This window comes from Chlamydotis macqueenii, chromosome 6 (assembly GCF_036417535.1).
Source record: "Chlamydotis macqueenii isolate bChlMac1 chromosome 6, bChlMac1.mat, whole genome shotgun sequence".
Taxonomy (NCBI): Eukaryota; Metazoa; Chordata; class Aves; order Otidiformes; family Otididae; genus Chlamydotis; species Chlamydotis macqueenii.
The window spans coordinates 22,176,563-22,193,008 of NC_141561.1; the positions used below are offsets into that span (position 1 = coordinate 22,176,563).

Consider the following 16,446-nt stretch of genomic DNA (forward strand, 5'->3'; position numbering starts at 1 on the left):
CTGGAAGTTACTTATTAGGGCAGAAAGGCAGTCCAATCCCCCCCCCCACCCCCCCAATAATTTCACAGAGTAAGTGTATCTTATTTTTCTGAGCTACAATGCCAGTCATTTGGTATTTGGAAGCTGTGTTTGTGTTAGTAGGAGCGGGTTTCAGTTGTTAATTCCCTGAACTTTCTAATCTCCTTACTTCTATAGCTGTTACTGCCATTTCTGCCCTCATGATCTTCAAAACCTTCCCAGAGCAGACAGCCCACTGACCCTCGGCCAAGGCAAGCACTCTGCTCCTTGGAGAACACAGGACATTAATGAATTGCCGATCACAGTATCTAACTCTTAATCTACATTGTTCTTGCTGCTACATGGCAAAGAACATACTACAAATAAGAAACTGAACAAAAAACCAAGTTTCCAAATATATTGACCTATTTCACTCATAACATTGCGATTGACTAGAACTTCAACACCATATACTTATATAAGAGGCCATAGTTTAAGATCAAACACACACAAAAGCTTATTACACATCTAAGATTAAACTGGGACAGTAAATTCACCTCTAACTGTAACCACAAGACCAATGAACTATGTCAGCTTTTGAACTACACCATTTTAGGGAAAAAAAAAAAAGTATTAACCTCAAATAATACTGTCAATTTCCTCCTTTCAGAATACCAGAATACAGAAAACACTAAAAATTGAAAGAAAAAAAAAAATACATTAAGAGATTTAGACTGCAGAATCACAAGCTTCGTGAGAAGCCACCACAGCACCACGCAGCTCATGCAACGGGGACCTGCCCCCTGTACTGAGTAGGGCCATGCTACCTGCAAGATGGCTCACTATTTTTCTCTTGTAGGCACCCTGTCTAGAGGCCAGGCAGTAATCAAAGAGTCAGGCAACTAGATACCGTTCCTTAGTTTTGTGGGGTTTTTTGTTTTGTTTTGTTTTGTTTTTAATTTACAACTCAACCAGTAGCCTCTAAACTGACAAGACAATCCAAACTTTGCTGAACAGGGGAAGAAACTAATTTCCCCAAAGTCCCCTGTAGGGAGGAGCCTCTCAGAATACGGCTCTAAACAGATAAATTACATACACATAAAGCTGACATGTTAATGACAACATCTAGATCTTCCTAGGACCTTGCAGCATTGCTCCCGTTCAATGGATACGGAAAAAATGAGACTTGTATGAAATCGCACATAAATCAGTGAAAAATCAAGTTTAAGGCTAAGGGGAAAAATATTTCAAACTTTGTACTCATCCTTCTTACAGCACAGCTACAAAGCCTGTTGATACCAACAGTATACATTAAATTCAGTTGCAACTTTGTGTACTGAAGATTCTTAAAAATTCAGCATCCACCCAGTTCACAAAGAAACATCCTACGTAATCATGTCAAAATTTCAGTTTTAGTGTTGCTCAGCATTATCATTAAAGAAATCTGCATTACAGTCGTTTCTCCTATCCAGTGCTTATCGTCTAATTTTAAACCAGCTTTTTCTGCTATACTATCACTTTCATTCAAGTTTTAGAAGAAAGAAAGAAGAGATTCTTATTCTTTTCAGCATGGTCCCTCCCTGAGAATGGCCCATCTTGCTGGCTGAATGAAGAACAGACTTCATGGAACAAAGTCTGTGATCACATAAATAAAATTTCCTAACCTAAATGCAGTTTCTGAGGGCAACCAGAAATCAGGAAAGGGCAGTTATAAGTCTTTGATACTGCAAATTAAAAAAAAAAAAAAGTATATATTCAAAACATATTTCAAGACATCAGCAAAAATACTTGCGTGCAATTAACAACATTCACTACATAGAAGCACCTGAACACTCAGCTGCATAGTACTTACTACCCTACAAAACTAACCACACCACTTCTTAAAGGATAAAAGACGCTACACTAGCTTCTGTGTACCACTGCAGTCATAACTTAAGCAAAAACAAGTGTGATCCAAGTCCTCTTCCCCAACTGACAGGAGATAAAGCAAGACTTCTCCTTAAAATAGCTAATACCAGAGACAAAGGAGGACCATGAAATTCCTTGGATGGCTGAAGCAGGCTTCCTGGAGCCTCCTTCCTGCAGCCAATTTGACAGAGAGAACAGCCAGTCCTACCGGGAGCACATCAGCTGACAAATCGGGACGTGTTTACCTGGTGTACATTTAACACGACTGCTTCCACACTGCTGACTTTAGGAGTAACTAAACACCAAGACAACCACACAGGAGATTTTTTAAAAAACTGAATAAATCTATCAACAAATCTACAATGGACTTAAAGGATCGAGAACCAAGCCAGGATTACCTCCGTCAGTTAGAAAAGGCAGACAGTCCAAAAGAGACCAGTGCCTTACAGTCAGACAAGATTAAAACCCTGATGAGTCTGCAGACGTGCAGGATATATGCTGCACACACCACACTCCCTCCTGCAGCAGACCCAGGCCCGCTGCTGTAGTGGGTTATTTCAGCGACAGAAAGACAACTGAAATTTAAGAACTAGTAAAAGCAACTCAATAAAAATGCATCAGGAAAGATAAAGTTTTGCCAGCAGCAGTTCCCAGGGAATAAAGGAAGGCAAGTTGGAGGTCGCCCTCCTGGCCCTGCCGCTGGTAGGGCTGACACACACGACGCATCCCCAGAAGCAACAGCCGCAGCTGCAGCTGTTGCAGATACCACATTGCCACAGCTAATACCAAGGTGTGGTAAAGTCTACGCACAGGAACACTTCTAAATATGAGGTGGCACAGACAAACACAAAAGACTGAGTACACTATGCAGGTTTTGGTCTAACTTAGAAAAAAGATGAGGTTAGTCTCTAATGAAACCCATTTACATCCCTAACATCTAGTCACACTACCTATTTTGGTAGTTACCTGAATCACTAATTCACTATTTTCATTTACTGCCTTCACATAACAAAATACTGTTCTGTGAGTACTACATGCCAACACGATTGTTTACCAAATAAGAGAATTTGAACTAAAAATGTCTTATTTTGCCAGAAATAAACTCTTCCGCTTAGTAGCTTTGGATCATTTATACAGCACGCCCAACAGACTCACTGACTCAATGTAACGATCTGTCTTGACTTAAACCCAAAAAACATGAGGAATTTCCATTATTAAAGACTGAAAAAATACGAACAAAATCTGTTATTTCCCAAAAATTCCTCAATTGGATTCTTACCCACAACAATCTTAAAACCGGATTTCACCTTTTCTCAAGTGGTAACTGGTTGTCAAGCAGAACTTTGGCACCCAAGATAAATCAGTATTCCTCTCCAGTCTTTCTAGACACAGGCACCTGTGGCTGTGAACTCCTAACCACACGAAGCACTCCTCATCCCTGTCAGCTCTACAGCAGGAGAGCTCGTGCGTGGCACCGCGCCGTGGGACGCAAGTGAGAGAATCTTGGCTACATCCTTGCAAAACCATGTCACCAAGCACACCTCCAGCTGCACATGGGCAGTTGACACTTCAACGTCCAGAAGGTTCCTGCTTGTACTGCATTGCCTTGCTCCCTTTATCAAAGATTACCCTCCCCCCAGTAAAATCAAAAGCATGCACAAACAAAAGCTGAGCAGGGGTACTGTGATTTGAGGAGGAAAATGAGTTTAGGGAAGCACAGGGGAAGTGGAGGAGCAGGTCAAGACTAAAGGTCATCCTCGTGGCCCAGCACCCATCAGGAAGTGAGATGGGCAGTGGGAGGAGGCAGGGCCAACGGATCTGGTCTCGGAGACAGCACACACCCCACCTGGGGAGCCATAGGCATGGTGGCACACCACCAAATTCTGCAACTTCTAACAGTAACTGGCACTGCTTTCTCGTTGCTCACTTCCCTTAGAAAGATGGGATTTCAAAGCCACAAGAACTACAACAAAAAAAAAGTAAAAATAGCAGGTTCTCTCTCTCTCTCTCTTTTTTTTTTTGTATGAACAAATTTGAAGAGAGATTTAAGGAAAACAGCAGGAAAGTGGTGTCAGACACCGGCAGAGACTGGTGCCTGTTGTTTGCACTTCTCTAGAAGAGAAAAACAACTGAAAGGCTCTGAGAGAATAGCACATTGCAATTTAGCCAGGAGAACAAATCAGGTCAACTTTCAATCACACGACATGGGGCAGGGCGGGGGGAACACAGTGGGGAATAAAAAAAAAAAAAAATCACTATTAAGGTAATTTACTGGAAATTATTTTGTTGTCATAGCTTCAATATTTCATTCCCAAATTAAGATACATGTTGCAAGTATAACAAATGGGGAGAAAAATATAAGAAATACAATAGTTATACATAATCTAATACACAAGCAGACTGTTTTCTGTGAACTCTACATGTTTCTATTCTTCTGTTTAAAAGCGAACAGCAACATGTAAAGCTAAAACTCAAGACATGGCAAAACTAGTACGATTTATCTAGGAGCCAAATTCTGTAGCATCTGCAATATTCATCAGCAAGTTTAACACTACTATATATTTGAAAAAATGAAACAATAACAGACAACAGAAATTTAAAACATTTTTACTGAAAGGCAGCTGAAGTTTTTGTGCAAGCTTAGGCATATAAACTTAGTTTGTTTATGACACTACTATGGTGGATGTGGGGGTCCTAACAACAATATTAGTATTCCTCATGACTAGACAGACAGCACATAAAGACTTCACACACATTTTGTGCACACAAAAAAGTCTGTGCATGCATGAGATATGAAATTGCCTCTTCCTTAATACTAACCACTTGGATGTTCTGGATGTGACAGCATGTATCGAGCACGGAATTGAAGAAAAAAAAAAAGAAACTATGGATGCAGAATACAAAATATCATCTAACAAGGAAGCAAAGACGATGGTATTTGCCTTTCATAGTTTGAATACTGGTGTTACCCCTCTTAGGATTATTAGTATCACAACCATTTAATATACAATTTAATTAGAAAGGGGTAACATGCAATCTGATTATATAAGTAGAGGTAAATTAAATAGGCAACAAACTTCACAAAAAGCAGTCACATACTGTGGCAGTAACACGCACAGCAAAAAGTGCTTTTCGTATCTAATTTAAAAATTCTAAACCCACATCTTCAGGAAGTACTTCTATTTCTATCTTACAGTAACTTGAAAATATTAAAATCCCACTCCTCATAATGGCCCTTCATAATACTAAATACAAAGGTACTATAATGAGAATTACTCTACTTTATTCAAAATTAAAGCTTGTAGAAAACTTGCAAGATAGCCTTTTACCATAGTTCAGTAGTGTCAATAAAACTACTGGAACTAAAATACAATACTAACAATAAAAAAGTTTCTGACACAGCAACCACTCCCAAGCAACAGCCAACTCCAGGAATAACTGACTTGCAAAAGAAACCAAAGACAAAAATCTAGCGACTAATACTGATAAACCTACTCTTACTAATCTGTAATCACCACCATCACAACTAAACAACAACAAAAAATTACTTCGTGAAGATAATCACACAACCTAGACCACCATCACTCTTCTCACCACAGTTCCTTCACCAAGTTCTCACTCGGCTGGTGCAGGGAACACACTGGGTGGAAAAAAGCTGGGAAAGGGAAGGAGGAGACCTTCCTGGACATACCTTAGCAATAATAAAGCACAGAGAAGAAGGAATTCTGTCCTGAAAAAATAATTACAAAATCTCGAAGAAGTCAGAAGGGATTGGAGGATCAGAAAACCCAAGTCAAGATTTTACAGTCTTTGGGGATGATCTTAAACATGTCAATCACAAAACAAAACAAGGGATTATAAATAAGCTATGAATCACATTAATATATGTGGCATTTTAACGTGATTATTCCAATATAAAGTTATCCTCAAGAATGAACATCATACTGCAGTATGCACAATGCCAAACATAAAGAAAAACATAGCTGAAACGTGTTCCTTCAATGGACTGTGTATGATGCTGAAAACAGTATCTTCTAAATACCAGATCTGAACTAAGACAAAAGTGTGAAAATTCTCTACACACTATAGTTCTAGTTCAAAGGGCAGCAAACACAGGCTTAGTTGTCATCAAGTATTTCTGCCATTCCTTTTCAGACAAGAGCTCTTATTTAAAAGGAAGGAAAAAGACAGGAAAGAGGAACATTATGAAAAAACAACACAAAGGAGTTTTACTTTGAGAGGTTTCAAAACGGCTAGTTCATCTTTTAATATAACTTTTAACAGAACTGTTAAAAACAGTTCATTACTCATCAAGATGAAAAGAATTTGCAAATTCACTTTTTGCATACTACCTGCAAAATGTTTTCCCACATAAACTGACATATTTGTAAAAGATAAAAAACTACAGCTAGTTCCAAGTTACTCTATTTTTCACCATACATACAACATATTTATTAAAAGGTTTCATTACAAATCTTGCATGTGGAAATACAGTTGGTTTTTACAAAGACACCACTTTAAAAAAATCTAAAGCTTGCTGCAAGTCACCAGTGTCAATACAAAAAAAAAATTATCCTGTTTAAACAAATAAACATATTAATTCTGTATACATTAATTTACAAAGACATGTTTCTACTGATGTTGAAGATAATATTATTAATAACGTGGATTTTTTTCAATTGCTTTATAATGAAACTTGTTAAAGAATACTACTTCTAAAGCATAAGCTGAGAAACAGCAAAGACTGCAACCTCCACAAGGATCCAAATAGCTAGAAAGAGGGTACTGGAGTACAAACACATTAAGAAACAAACAACAACAACAAAAAAAAACCAACAGAAAAACACAACAACATTGACTGAAGTACAGCTGCAGAATTAAAGACAAAACTGTGGAACTTATGAGAACCCAGCATTAACCAGAAAAACACAATACCTAAATACAGCTATGCAGTGTACAGGCCACTAGCCTAAGCCACAGGAGTGACAGAAAGAAGCATTAGAAATCCTACTTGTAGCATCACCCAAGTTTGTCTCCATGGAATCAAGAGCTCAGTGGTGGAGGACGGAAATGGGAAACACCTCTGCTGTTAAAGCTGCATGATCCCAAGGCCACTCACTGAGTGAAGACCAGGATCTAAACTATATTCTTTCAGACTTGCAGGAGTTATGAAGAGCAACTTAAATATTTACTTGTATACTTAACATTACTTTCCAATTTGTTGCCCTTACACATACAGTTCAGAGGTTCTATTACTTACCAAAAAAATAAAAATTTGCAATCCACCAGAAGCTACAGCTGCAGGACACAGTGCCTGAAGCACCTACATGCTTTGAGCTCAACGTACAGTTGTAAAATGAGTTAACTATCTAAAAGGTTGGGTGTATGTGACATCATACAATGGATTCTTCTAAAAGGATCAAGATTTCCTGTTATTCCTCAAAAAAAGGTATTTTTCTTCCTTTTTCTCTTACAGGTATAGCTGTATTCTAAGTCCAAAGAAAGGGAATCCAGTACTTGCCAATTTCCAACTCATTATGGTCAAGCTTCATTTCCTGTAAAAGGCACTCTGGAATTTCTTACCATCCTCCTCATCTCTCAAAATCTCAAGTGCAGAGTGCTTTGTTCTTAAGGACAATATAAAGAAAGCACTGCGGCCTTTAAGTTCCACTCACTTAAAACTGTGAAGACATGATGAGGCAAGATACATTGCTTAATGCTCCTGCTGCCACCTCTCAGCAAGGTGGTCTCAGGGAATACTAGCCTTCCCCATGACGTTCAGTTTCACATAAAAGCTCCAGTAAATTAAGTTTACCATTCCAAAGCGACCAGATTCCCATTACAGTTGTGTAATCGTGCAAAAACCCCTAGCTTTCCCACTAAATCCTTGGAGGACACTTGTCAGTCTCAGAGCCTCTCCAGTTAAAGCTAAAAAGACCTTTAGAGCACAAGGTAGATAGTTTTTCCTATCTGTGTATTTTTAAAATATGCTTCAGTGTTAAATATTTAAGCTAAACTTGGAGTGATAAGAATCCATGGTGAGGTTTAAAGTTTATGATCTATTAAATTCATAAAAGGGAAAAATACATTCAAATGATACAAACTTTAATGCTGTGCTGGCAGCCAAACCATGACATTGCTGGAAGTCGCCACTGAGCTGCCTGAATGGGAGCTCTGAAGCACCTGATCAGTTTTCGCCAGCAACCGCTTCTGCCATCTTTGTTTGTTCAACCACTTCAACAGTTGGTTCACACAGAACTCCTGAAGAGCAACTGACAACTCAGAAAGCAGGAAAGCCTGGATTTCTTTTCCAAATGACGAATAAGAAGGAACAGTGACTGGATTTGATCTGTTAACTCCGAATCTTGCAAGGTGCGGTGACCAGAAATAATAGACTCATTTCACAAACTACAGACAATTCTACTTATTCTGGTTTATATGCAAAACACATTTGGATATATTTGTTCCTTCTTATCTATCTAGCACAATTAGGATTCATGTTATTTAGCTAATAAAGTTAGCTAAAAGCTGTCTAAAGCATGGGGAATTATGTTTCTTAAACATTAAGAAACTAAGCTGCATAACTACTTAAATAAATGCATATAGATGTGTACTCTCCTGCCTAGCAAGAGGTATGATGAAATTAGACCAATTAGAATCAACTTTTCTTTAGGAAAAATAATTAAGCACAAATGCAAAATAAAATTAAAAACAATTATTTAATCAGGATTTCCTGCTCCCTGATTTAAGTCATGATTAAAATTAGTAATATAATCACTCTGATTTCAGTTAATCCCTCCAGCACAGACCCTCTCCGAAGGCTCGCACAGCCCCAGCTCCCTTGTCAATCTTCAGCACGACCAACCTCACTTAAGCCCTTCTACCTTCTACTCCCCTCTTCTGGGACTAAACCTGACTGACATTGATCAAAGCTTACAAGCATCCATGTTCCCACCAGCTACCGCATAATCCCCAGGGAAAGGCTAGTTGCCAGAATTTTTCTGCTGGCATATCCCAGCACCCTGCTCGGGAACAAAAGAAAGGAGTGAGACCTCCAAACAGAACGAGCCTGAGAACCAAGGAGACTCTTAGTTTCTATCCCAAACAGAGCATCTCAATAAGGATGGAGTAAAGATGAAGGCAAATGCAGGATCCAAAATACCTTCTGATGCTCACTAGCCCTTCGCTACTGCTACTGAACTCAATCCTTAAGTACTGAACATGAAGTGCAGTACTTGTTCCTTGTTATCTTTAGCAACCATTAGAAATTTTCCACTTGCAAGCTCACCTGAGAAACTGGGTTATATTATGGTGGCCAATTTCTGTTTAACCACTCTCTAGAAATCACAACGGGAGCACTGGCATTCTCAACAGAAACCCTGACCACTCTTCTTCCTCTAGCCACCTTCACCTCCACTCAGAGCAATTTGGCAAACCAAATTTCCCTTTTCCTTTTACAGCTGAAAGACATCAAGCCAAACAGAAAGAACTTCATAAAGTTCATGAAGACAATGCTTTTCTTCCCCTTCTTGGGCACTTTATGTTTTAGGGTAGCTACATAGTTCAGGAAATAGTCTACTGCATAAACACAATTTACTAAGTTCAAGTCCAACATTTTCTTGTGTAAAAAAACTCAGCATGTGGGCAAGTAATTTACTATGGGAGTAATCTGGACTGGGAGCACATACTACCTCAAAATACAACCTTGTATCAAGAACACAGAAAGCATAAAGGATTATTTAAGCCTCTCACATTTCTGTAATCTCTTCAGGTAGCAAAATTCTACAGACCTAACTTTGACCGTGATGCACATATATATAAAGTAGCCTTTCCCAGGAGTCTCAACAGTATTTTACAATAATTTAGGATTACCAGGCTCTACAAAAATCCAAAGAAATGTCAAGACTAATTGCAGACCAGAGTTATTACTAATAAGCAAGTTTATTTCAGTTTGCTGCAGAAAATAAAAACATTACTTGCTGAAAGAAAAAGCAAACAAGAAAAAAAATACAGAAAAAAAGAATAAGAGAAATATCAAGTTTTTTGCTTGAATGGACATAATAATAAATAAATACAATCTATTCTTAAATATATTGATTCTCTATCCATTTAAAACTGAATAGGTTTTAACTAGGTAAGTTAAAACAGAATTAAAACAAAACAATCACCCAAGCACTAATTTACTCTATTCTCTGCAGCACTTGCCTTAGAAAACTAGATTCAAACAGGGGCTCGTCTGGTTTTTTTGGGGTTTTTTTTTTGTTTGTTTGTTTGTTTTTTTAAAAAAAGAAAGGTCATCTTTTCCCATTTCTCATTTGGGCATGCTATAAAATCTCATAGGAATTTGGCATAAGCATCAGCTCACTAAGAGAAATACATCTGCAACAAAACCCGCAATAATATCACAATCTAGAATCTGCGCTTATCAGTGGAACAACATGAAGTCTTACACAACACCTGCTCATGCTACAGCCAGCCTAAGTAATCTTTGATGATTGCTATGCTCATCCTAAGTAAAAATATACCATCATCTTTAAACGCAAAGTGTTCCCATTATTCTTCTCTGCCCCCATGTAAACTGGACAAACCTATAAAAATCTCAGTCTACAGTGGAATGATTAAAAGAACCACAAACTTACTCAGAATTTACCGGTTAAGCAAATTAAGCAACTGAGTTTTCACACTACAAGCAAAAAATACTTAAAAAAAAAAAAAATCCTGGAAGTTTTAGTGAGATCAGGTAGCTTTCATGTGCATCGACTAATACACTGTATGTAGCATATGTGACACAATCTGGCATCTAGAAACATTTTCTAGACTGAAAACTTAAGAAGGAAATAAACTGTACCTTTAGGCTCAGATGGACAACTACCATCACATTTTAAGTAACAATAAATACAAATAACACACATTTATCCTTTTTTTTTAAAGTCACCAACAAAATTTGTTACATCTACAACATTAGTTCTTCAAAGAATATCAAAATACATATAATGAGTTTATTTACAATTTTGTCATTCTGTATGAATTCAGGCTCAAATTTGAAAAATGAAATTCAAATTCCTGTCACGGTAATTCCGAGTCGTATTTGGCATTCTGTTTTGCTTTTAGTAAAGTATTCAAAGCCAACTGCACACACAAAAAACAACTTGCAAAGCATCTACTACCAGACACTGTGGCACTGCCCCCAATTTCAAAAGAGAAGCTACTCCAAGACACTCACATGCATCTCCCAAGATCTCTTCTGTCCCTCTGCCTTGTCTGCAATAGCCTGAGCATGCCCCATTTACAAAACAGCACTTTCCAGCTATGTGCTTTGGTCTTATTAGTTACACACATAAAGCACTCAGAAGTCAAGAAACTTCAAACATGAAGTTGAGTGATTACAATTACGTGAGCCCTGGCACAAGATTTAGCCACACAATCGCATACTGTATGTAAAATAATACTGCATAACAGTCATCTTAAACTCCTGATAGCACCTACTGCAGGGCTCTTGAGTAACTGACCACATATCCCACATGTAAGTTACTGGCATATAAAACAACTGACAGAACTACAGACATTTGCAAGCTATACTGAAATGCAAATAAGACACAGTTCCGGTACAATAAAAGTGTACAGATATAATTGCATGCAAGTCCACCCCAATCCTTTCATTTTAAAACCTTAAAACATAAACTTCAAATCCATACAGCTAAGCCATTATGCCCCTCTAAGTTAAGATACAAAAGATAACATCCAACAAAAAATGTTGCTGCAATGTTGTAGTGCATGTCAAATAAAGATTAATTATTTTCTTCAATTTCACCTGTATTTCCCAAGTAGCCCCTTTCTGATGCTGACAAGGCATTGCATATGTATTTTTAAATAGCTTTGTGCAATAGTTATATATGCCGGAGCTCTTCCTTTTGCTTTCTCCACATTAGAGCTTCAGAAAATATTTTTAGGACTTCCTAAATCAGGGTGCTGGCAGTTTCTGTTCTTAATAAATCAGAACCTTTAAAAGCCCATACGAGTGATGTGGGCTCATGCCAAACTTTCACAGTGAATCACGGGTAAGGTTGGATAAACCACAGGACATGTGGCGCACTCAGTAAAGGCCTGTGCATCCAAAGGCAACATGGGCATAACTGTCACAGAAACCAACCACAGGGATTCGAATCCTCTAATCAGAGGGCCAGGCCGAGCCACAAGCTCAGCTCAAGCACCAAATGCAGCGTATCTGGAAACATTACCCACTCAAAACCAGCACAGGCATTAGCAGCAATGCAGCTCTGATCCAGTATGGGCTGGCAGCCCCACGCACTGCTCCAAAGCTCATAACCTCTGCTAACATCACAAGGTATCGCAAGTTCAGAATCAATGGGAGCACAAACTCCTATAAATACATCACACTGCAAATATTGCATGCTTCTTAGTTTGATCTGACAGCAGTCTTTCAAATATATAAGCCAATGTCTACGAACATACTGACATCTTTATATTTCAGGGCCTATTGCTTTCAGGCAATATACTTCACTGTAAAAAGTACACACACAAAGTAAGGTGTGCTGATAACATCCCATGAGCATGAATACAAGATATAAACCCAAGCATGGCTGGCAGCTTATGCTGGTTTTCAAACAGAACTGCCTAGTGAGGATGCACAATTACCACAACCCAGGAATACTGTTCAAATACAGTACATTATAGTACCAAGTACATGCCAGGGTTTTGATTACTCTGTAACCTCTAAATCTGTATTAGAGGATGCAAACTACAGCACCCAGGGAAATCCAACAGCATGAGTCATAAGAAAGAAAAAAGTAAAAAGCATCAACATCATTGTGTTAAAAATTAATTTCAGAAAAATGTTTTTCCTTGCCTAAATAGAAGCACTTAAGGAACACTATTTTTCTTTAAAATAAATAGATATCTAAGTCATGCTGCAATAATAATTTCAGGCTTGTATGCCAGGTATCTGAAATACATCCAAGAATACCTCACGTATACACTCTATGTGAGTATTATATGCGTGCATATTCATAAGAAGTGTTGCAACACTGAAGAAACCTACTCTTGATAAACTATTTTGCCAGTGGTTGTTGTTTTTCTAAGAGCTTCAGTTTCCCAGAGAAGACGAGCACAAAATGCCTGCCACTTTACTCAGCATCTTTAACATATACCATAATTCCTTTCCAGGTATTTTCTAGAGCATTTCACGTCAATCTACCTGCAGGAGCGTGTGCAAAAGTGACACAGAGTGATACAAGTCTGACAACTACTGGCATGGAAAATGGAGAAACACGGACTGCGTTATATGTTTTCAAGGATGTTGAATCCCTGTTGCCAAGTCCTTACACAGCTTATCAATCAAAAAAAAAAAAAAAAAAGAGAGAAGCAAGCAAGCAGCTACACGAAGACTTGAAAAAGAATAAGTCCTAATTTTCACTATTATTTCTATTTTAAGGTAGCAGGTTTCCTGCCTGGGAGATGAGGTTTTGCAGATGCTACAAGAAATGCTACATGGCAATTATTAAACTGGGGCAAATCAAGTAAAATTATACAACTGCTCAGTACACAAGTATCCGTGTTTAAAAGTTCTCCTCCGCCACTAACCGGCGTTCAGCAAGTAGTTATTTTAGCTAAAAGCGTCGAGCAATTCACCAGCTGTATAACTGCTACATCTTGTGGCAATACATTTCAACGCAAGGAAGAAAACCAGACAATACCCGAAAGGGAAGAGCGAAGGGACTTGTTTGCTCATAACCTTCATACAGATATTCCCTGCAAACACCCACAACACCCTGCTGTCGCTGTCGGTGTAACACAAGAGGGGAGGAGCAGGGGAGGGAGGAGAAAAATATTATCATCTAAGGCGTGATGGAGGACAGGAGAAAGTTGCAGTCATTCCGTGGCGGCCGTAAGGCGCCCTGTCACTTCTGGCCGTAAAACCGGCCGCCCTCGCGGGCGCCTTCCCCACGGGGGCGAACCCTCCGGTGTCGGCCCCTCTCTCGTCCCCACCTCCATGATGCCAAAAGTGCCCGACTCCCTCCATCCAGCAACAACGGCCGCATCCTCCGGCGCAGCACTTTTACTTTGTGACTGGCGGAGGGGAACCCATTTCGGGGACGACGCGGCCAACGGCCGCCCGAGCAGCAGACGCGAGCGGCGGCGGGCGGACGGCCCGGGAACGGAGGGAGAGCGGCCGATCCCGCCTCCCCCCCTCCCCGCGGCCCGGCGGCGGGGTGGGGGGGAACAACGAGGCGCCGCTGCGTTGACGAACGGCCGCGGGAGGCCGGGCCCCGCTCGCCCAGCGCCGGAGGCTCTCCCCTTGCCGCCACCGGGCCCAGCGCTGACTCCGCGCCGCCGCCGCCGCTCCCCGCAAGCCCGAGACCGGCCTCCGGCGGCGGCCGCCGGGCCCCTCCCCAAGGGCCGGGCCCCCCGCGCAGCCCCGCGGCGCGCTGGTTACCTTCCTTGGGCGGCTTGCCGGGCGGCGCGCCGTGGAGCTGGGAGGCCGCCGCCGCGGAGCAGCCCTGCAGGCTCGGTGGGGACGTGGAGAGCCGGGACCAAGATGGCGGCCCCTCCAAACTTCCACTGCTACTTTGGACACTCATCAAGCTACTTTCCTGGAGCCCGGCAGCCGCCGGGGGCGGCGGGGGAGGCGGCGCGGCGGGGGGACACCCAGCGCCGCGCTCATGGCCGGGGGGCCGGCCCGACACGGGCGCGGGGGAGACCGCCGGCGGGGAGCGGGCTCCGGAGGCAGGCGGGGCGCGGGGGGGGAGACGGGACGCGGGGCCGGCGCAGCCTGCCCGCACCTCTGCACTGCGTCGCCGCCGCCGAGCAGCCGCCTGTGTCTGAGGCTACCCTTCCCCGCCGCCGCCGCTGCCGCCGGGGAGGGGAGGGGAGGGCGCAGGCGGGGAGGGGTCATGCGCAAACACGATCGCGAGCCGAGCGAGCGCCGCGCTCCGCCGGCGCCCAGCCGAGCCGTGCCGAGCCCAACCGTGCCGTAGCCGCCCAGGGGGCGGCGGGCGGGTGAGCGGCTTCCCCCGCGCGCGTACGCATGCACGCACCTGCCCCCGCGGCCTCGGCGCGGCCTGAGCGCGCCGAACAGCTCCTGCCTCCATGGCCACTCCCGGCCCCTGCCCTGGGGCCAGCCCGCAGCCGCCCCGCGGGCTGACACCCACCCCCCCACGCCCGCCCGTCCCGCGGCGGGGACCTCCCTCCCCGCCACCGCCTCTCTCACTGCCACAGCCCGCACCTTCCGCGCCGCGGGCACCGCTCCGCCCGCCGCCGCGGCGGGGTCGGAGATGCCTCCCCCGAGGCCGCGGCGCTTCCCTCCGTCTAGGTCTGCCGGTCTGCCAGCGCCGGGGCCCCCGCGCCTTCCCCCGCGCCCCGCCACCATGGTCATGGTGGCGGGGCGCGGGGGAAGACGCGGGGGCGGACGCGGAACCCGTACGCGCCGCTGCCGGGGCCGGGGCCGGGGCCGCGCCACCCGGCACCACCCAGACGGGGGACCGCGCGGGGCAAGCCCAGCCCGCCGCTGCGGTAAGTAGGGGCGCTTCCCAGCACGGTGTCGGTGAACGCTTCCCGTGTTTTCTTTTTCTTTTCCCGAACAGGACGGTGTGGCGGTGAGGACCCGAGGGCACCTGTCGTCCGGAGGGAGGTGTTGCTCGCCGGCCAGCCGTAAGCTGTAAAGCAGCAGCTCCCAACAGAGGAGCTGAAACTCGGGCGGGAGCCGTGGGCCAGGCCCCAGCACCTCTCACCTGCCTCAGCCCCACTGGCTAAGGCTGCCGGCTGGGCACCAGCCCCGGCCTCTGCACCTGGCAAAAACGTACCTCTCCGCCTTGAGTTAGGCTACAGCGCAGACCCAGCAGAAGGAATACCCAGTTTTCAGGTTTTACTTTCTAAAAACTAACGTAGTCTTCCCTGAGAATGTGAGATACATGGCAAAGTCAGTTCTGGAACAAAGCCTTTTAATTTATGAGTGCAGCTTAAGTATGACAGTGATTACTTTAAAAAAAACAAACATGGTTTGCAGATATATTGCATTCTGCATATATAAATAAGTATATTCATCAGCTGGGCATGGCGCTCATTTTGTGGTTGCTGTGTGGAGACATTCTGGCCATCTACTAACCTACTTTCCCCTCTATTTGGCAGGAATAGATTGCTGATGTTGGGTTGCAGATCTGTTCACAACACAGATATTACCAACTCTTTCTCTTCCTTTTGAAGTGACATCTGTCAAGTTATCTAAGATCTTCACCTCCCACAAGTATACAGCATAGCTGCAAGTTTCTTAGCAATTTGGTATTAGCTTGAAGTAAAAACTAGTATGTTTACTTGCTAAATAAGTCTGTTCCAGGACATATATTTAGTAACAGCTATGCTTTTTTTTTTTTTTTTTTTTTGGCAGAGAGAAGTGATCTGATACTTCAACCAACACTTATTCTTAAGGACTTGATCCTAGAGAAGGCTTCTCAGGCTTTACCTAAGCAAGTTACACCAGGAAATTGCTAGTACTTAGGCATGAAGTAAACCAGTGCTAGTTCACTC

At 42.8% G+C, this 16,446-nt stretch overlaps 1 protein-coding gene across 3 annotated transcripts in view; it reads right to left on the reverse strand.

Moving 5' to 3' along the window:
• The window catches only part of TLK1 (tousled like kinase 1), a 68,846-nt gene extending 53,586 nt beyond the window's left edge, over positions 1-15,260 (reverse strand). The window contains exon 1 of one of the 3 annotated variants that reach the window (XM_086751492.1): positions 15,149-15,260. Coding sequence is in view for 1 of the 3 variants with exons in the window: in XM_086751491.1 (XP_086607617.1) it covers positions 14,360-14,504 (145 nt within the window). In the remaining 2 variants the exon portion in view is untranslated. Of the gene's footprint in view, positions 1-14,359; positions 14,702-14,960; positions 15,025-15,148 lie in introns of those variants that run through there. The other 2 variants (XM_086751493.1, XM_086751491.1) reach the window with 2 other exon arrangements.
• Positions 15,261-16,446: the final 1,186 nt, after the last annotated feature.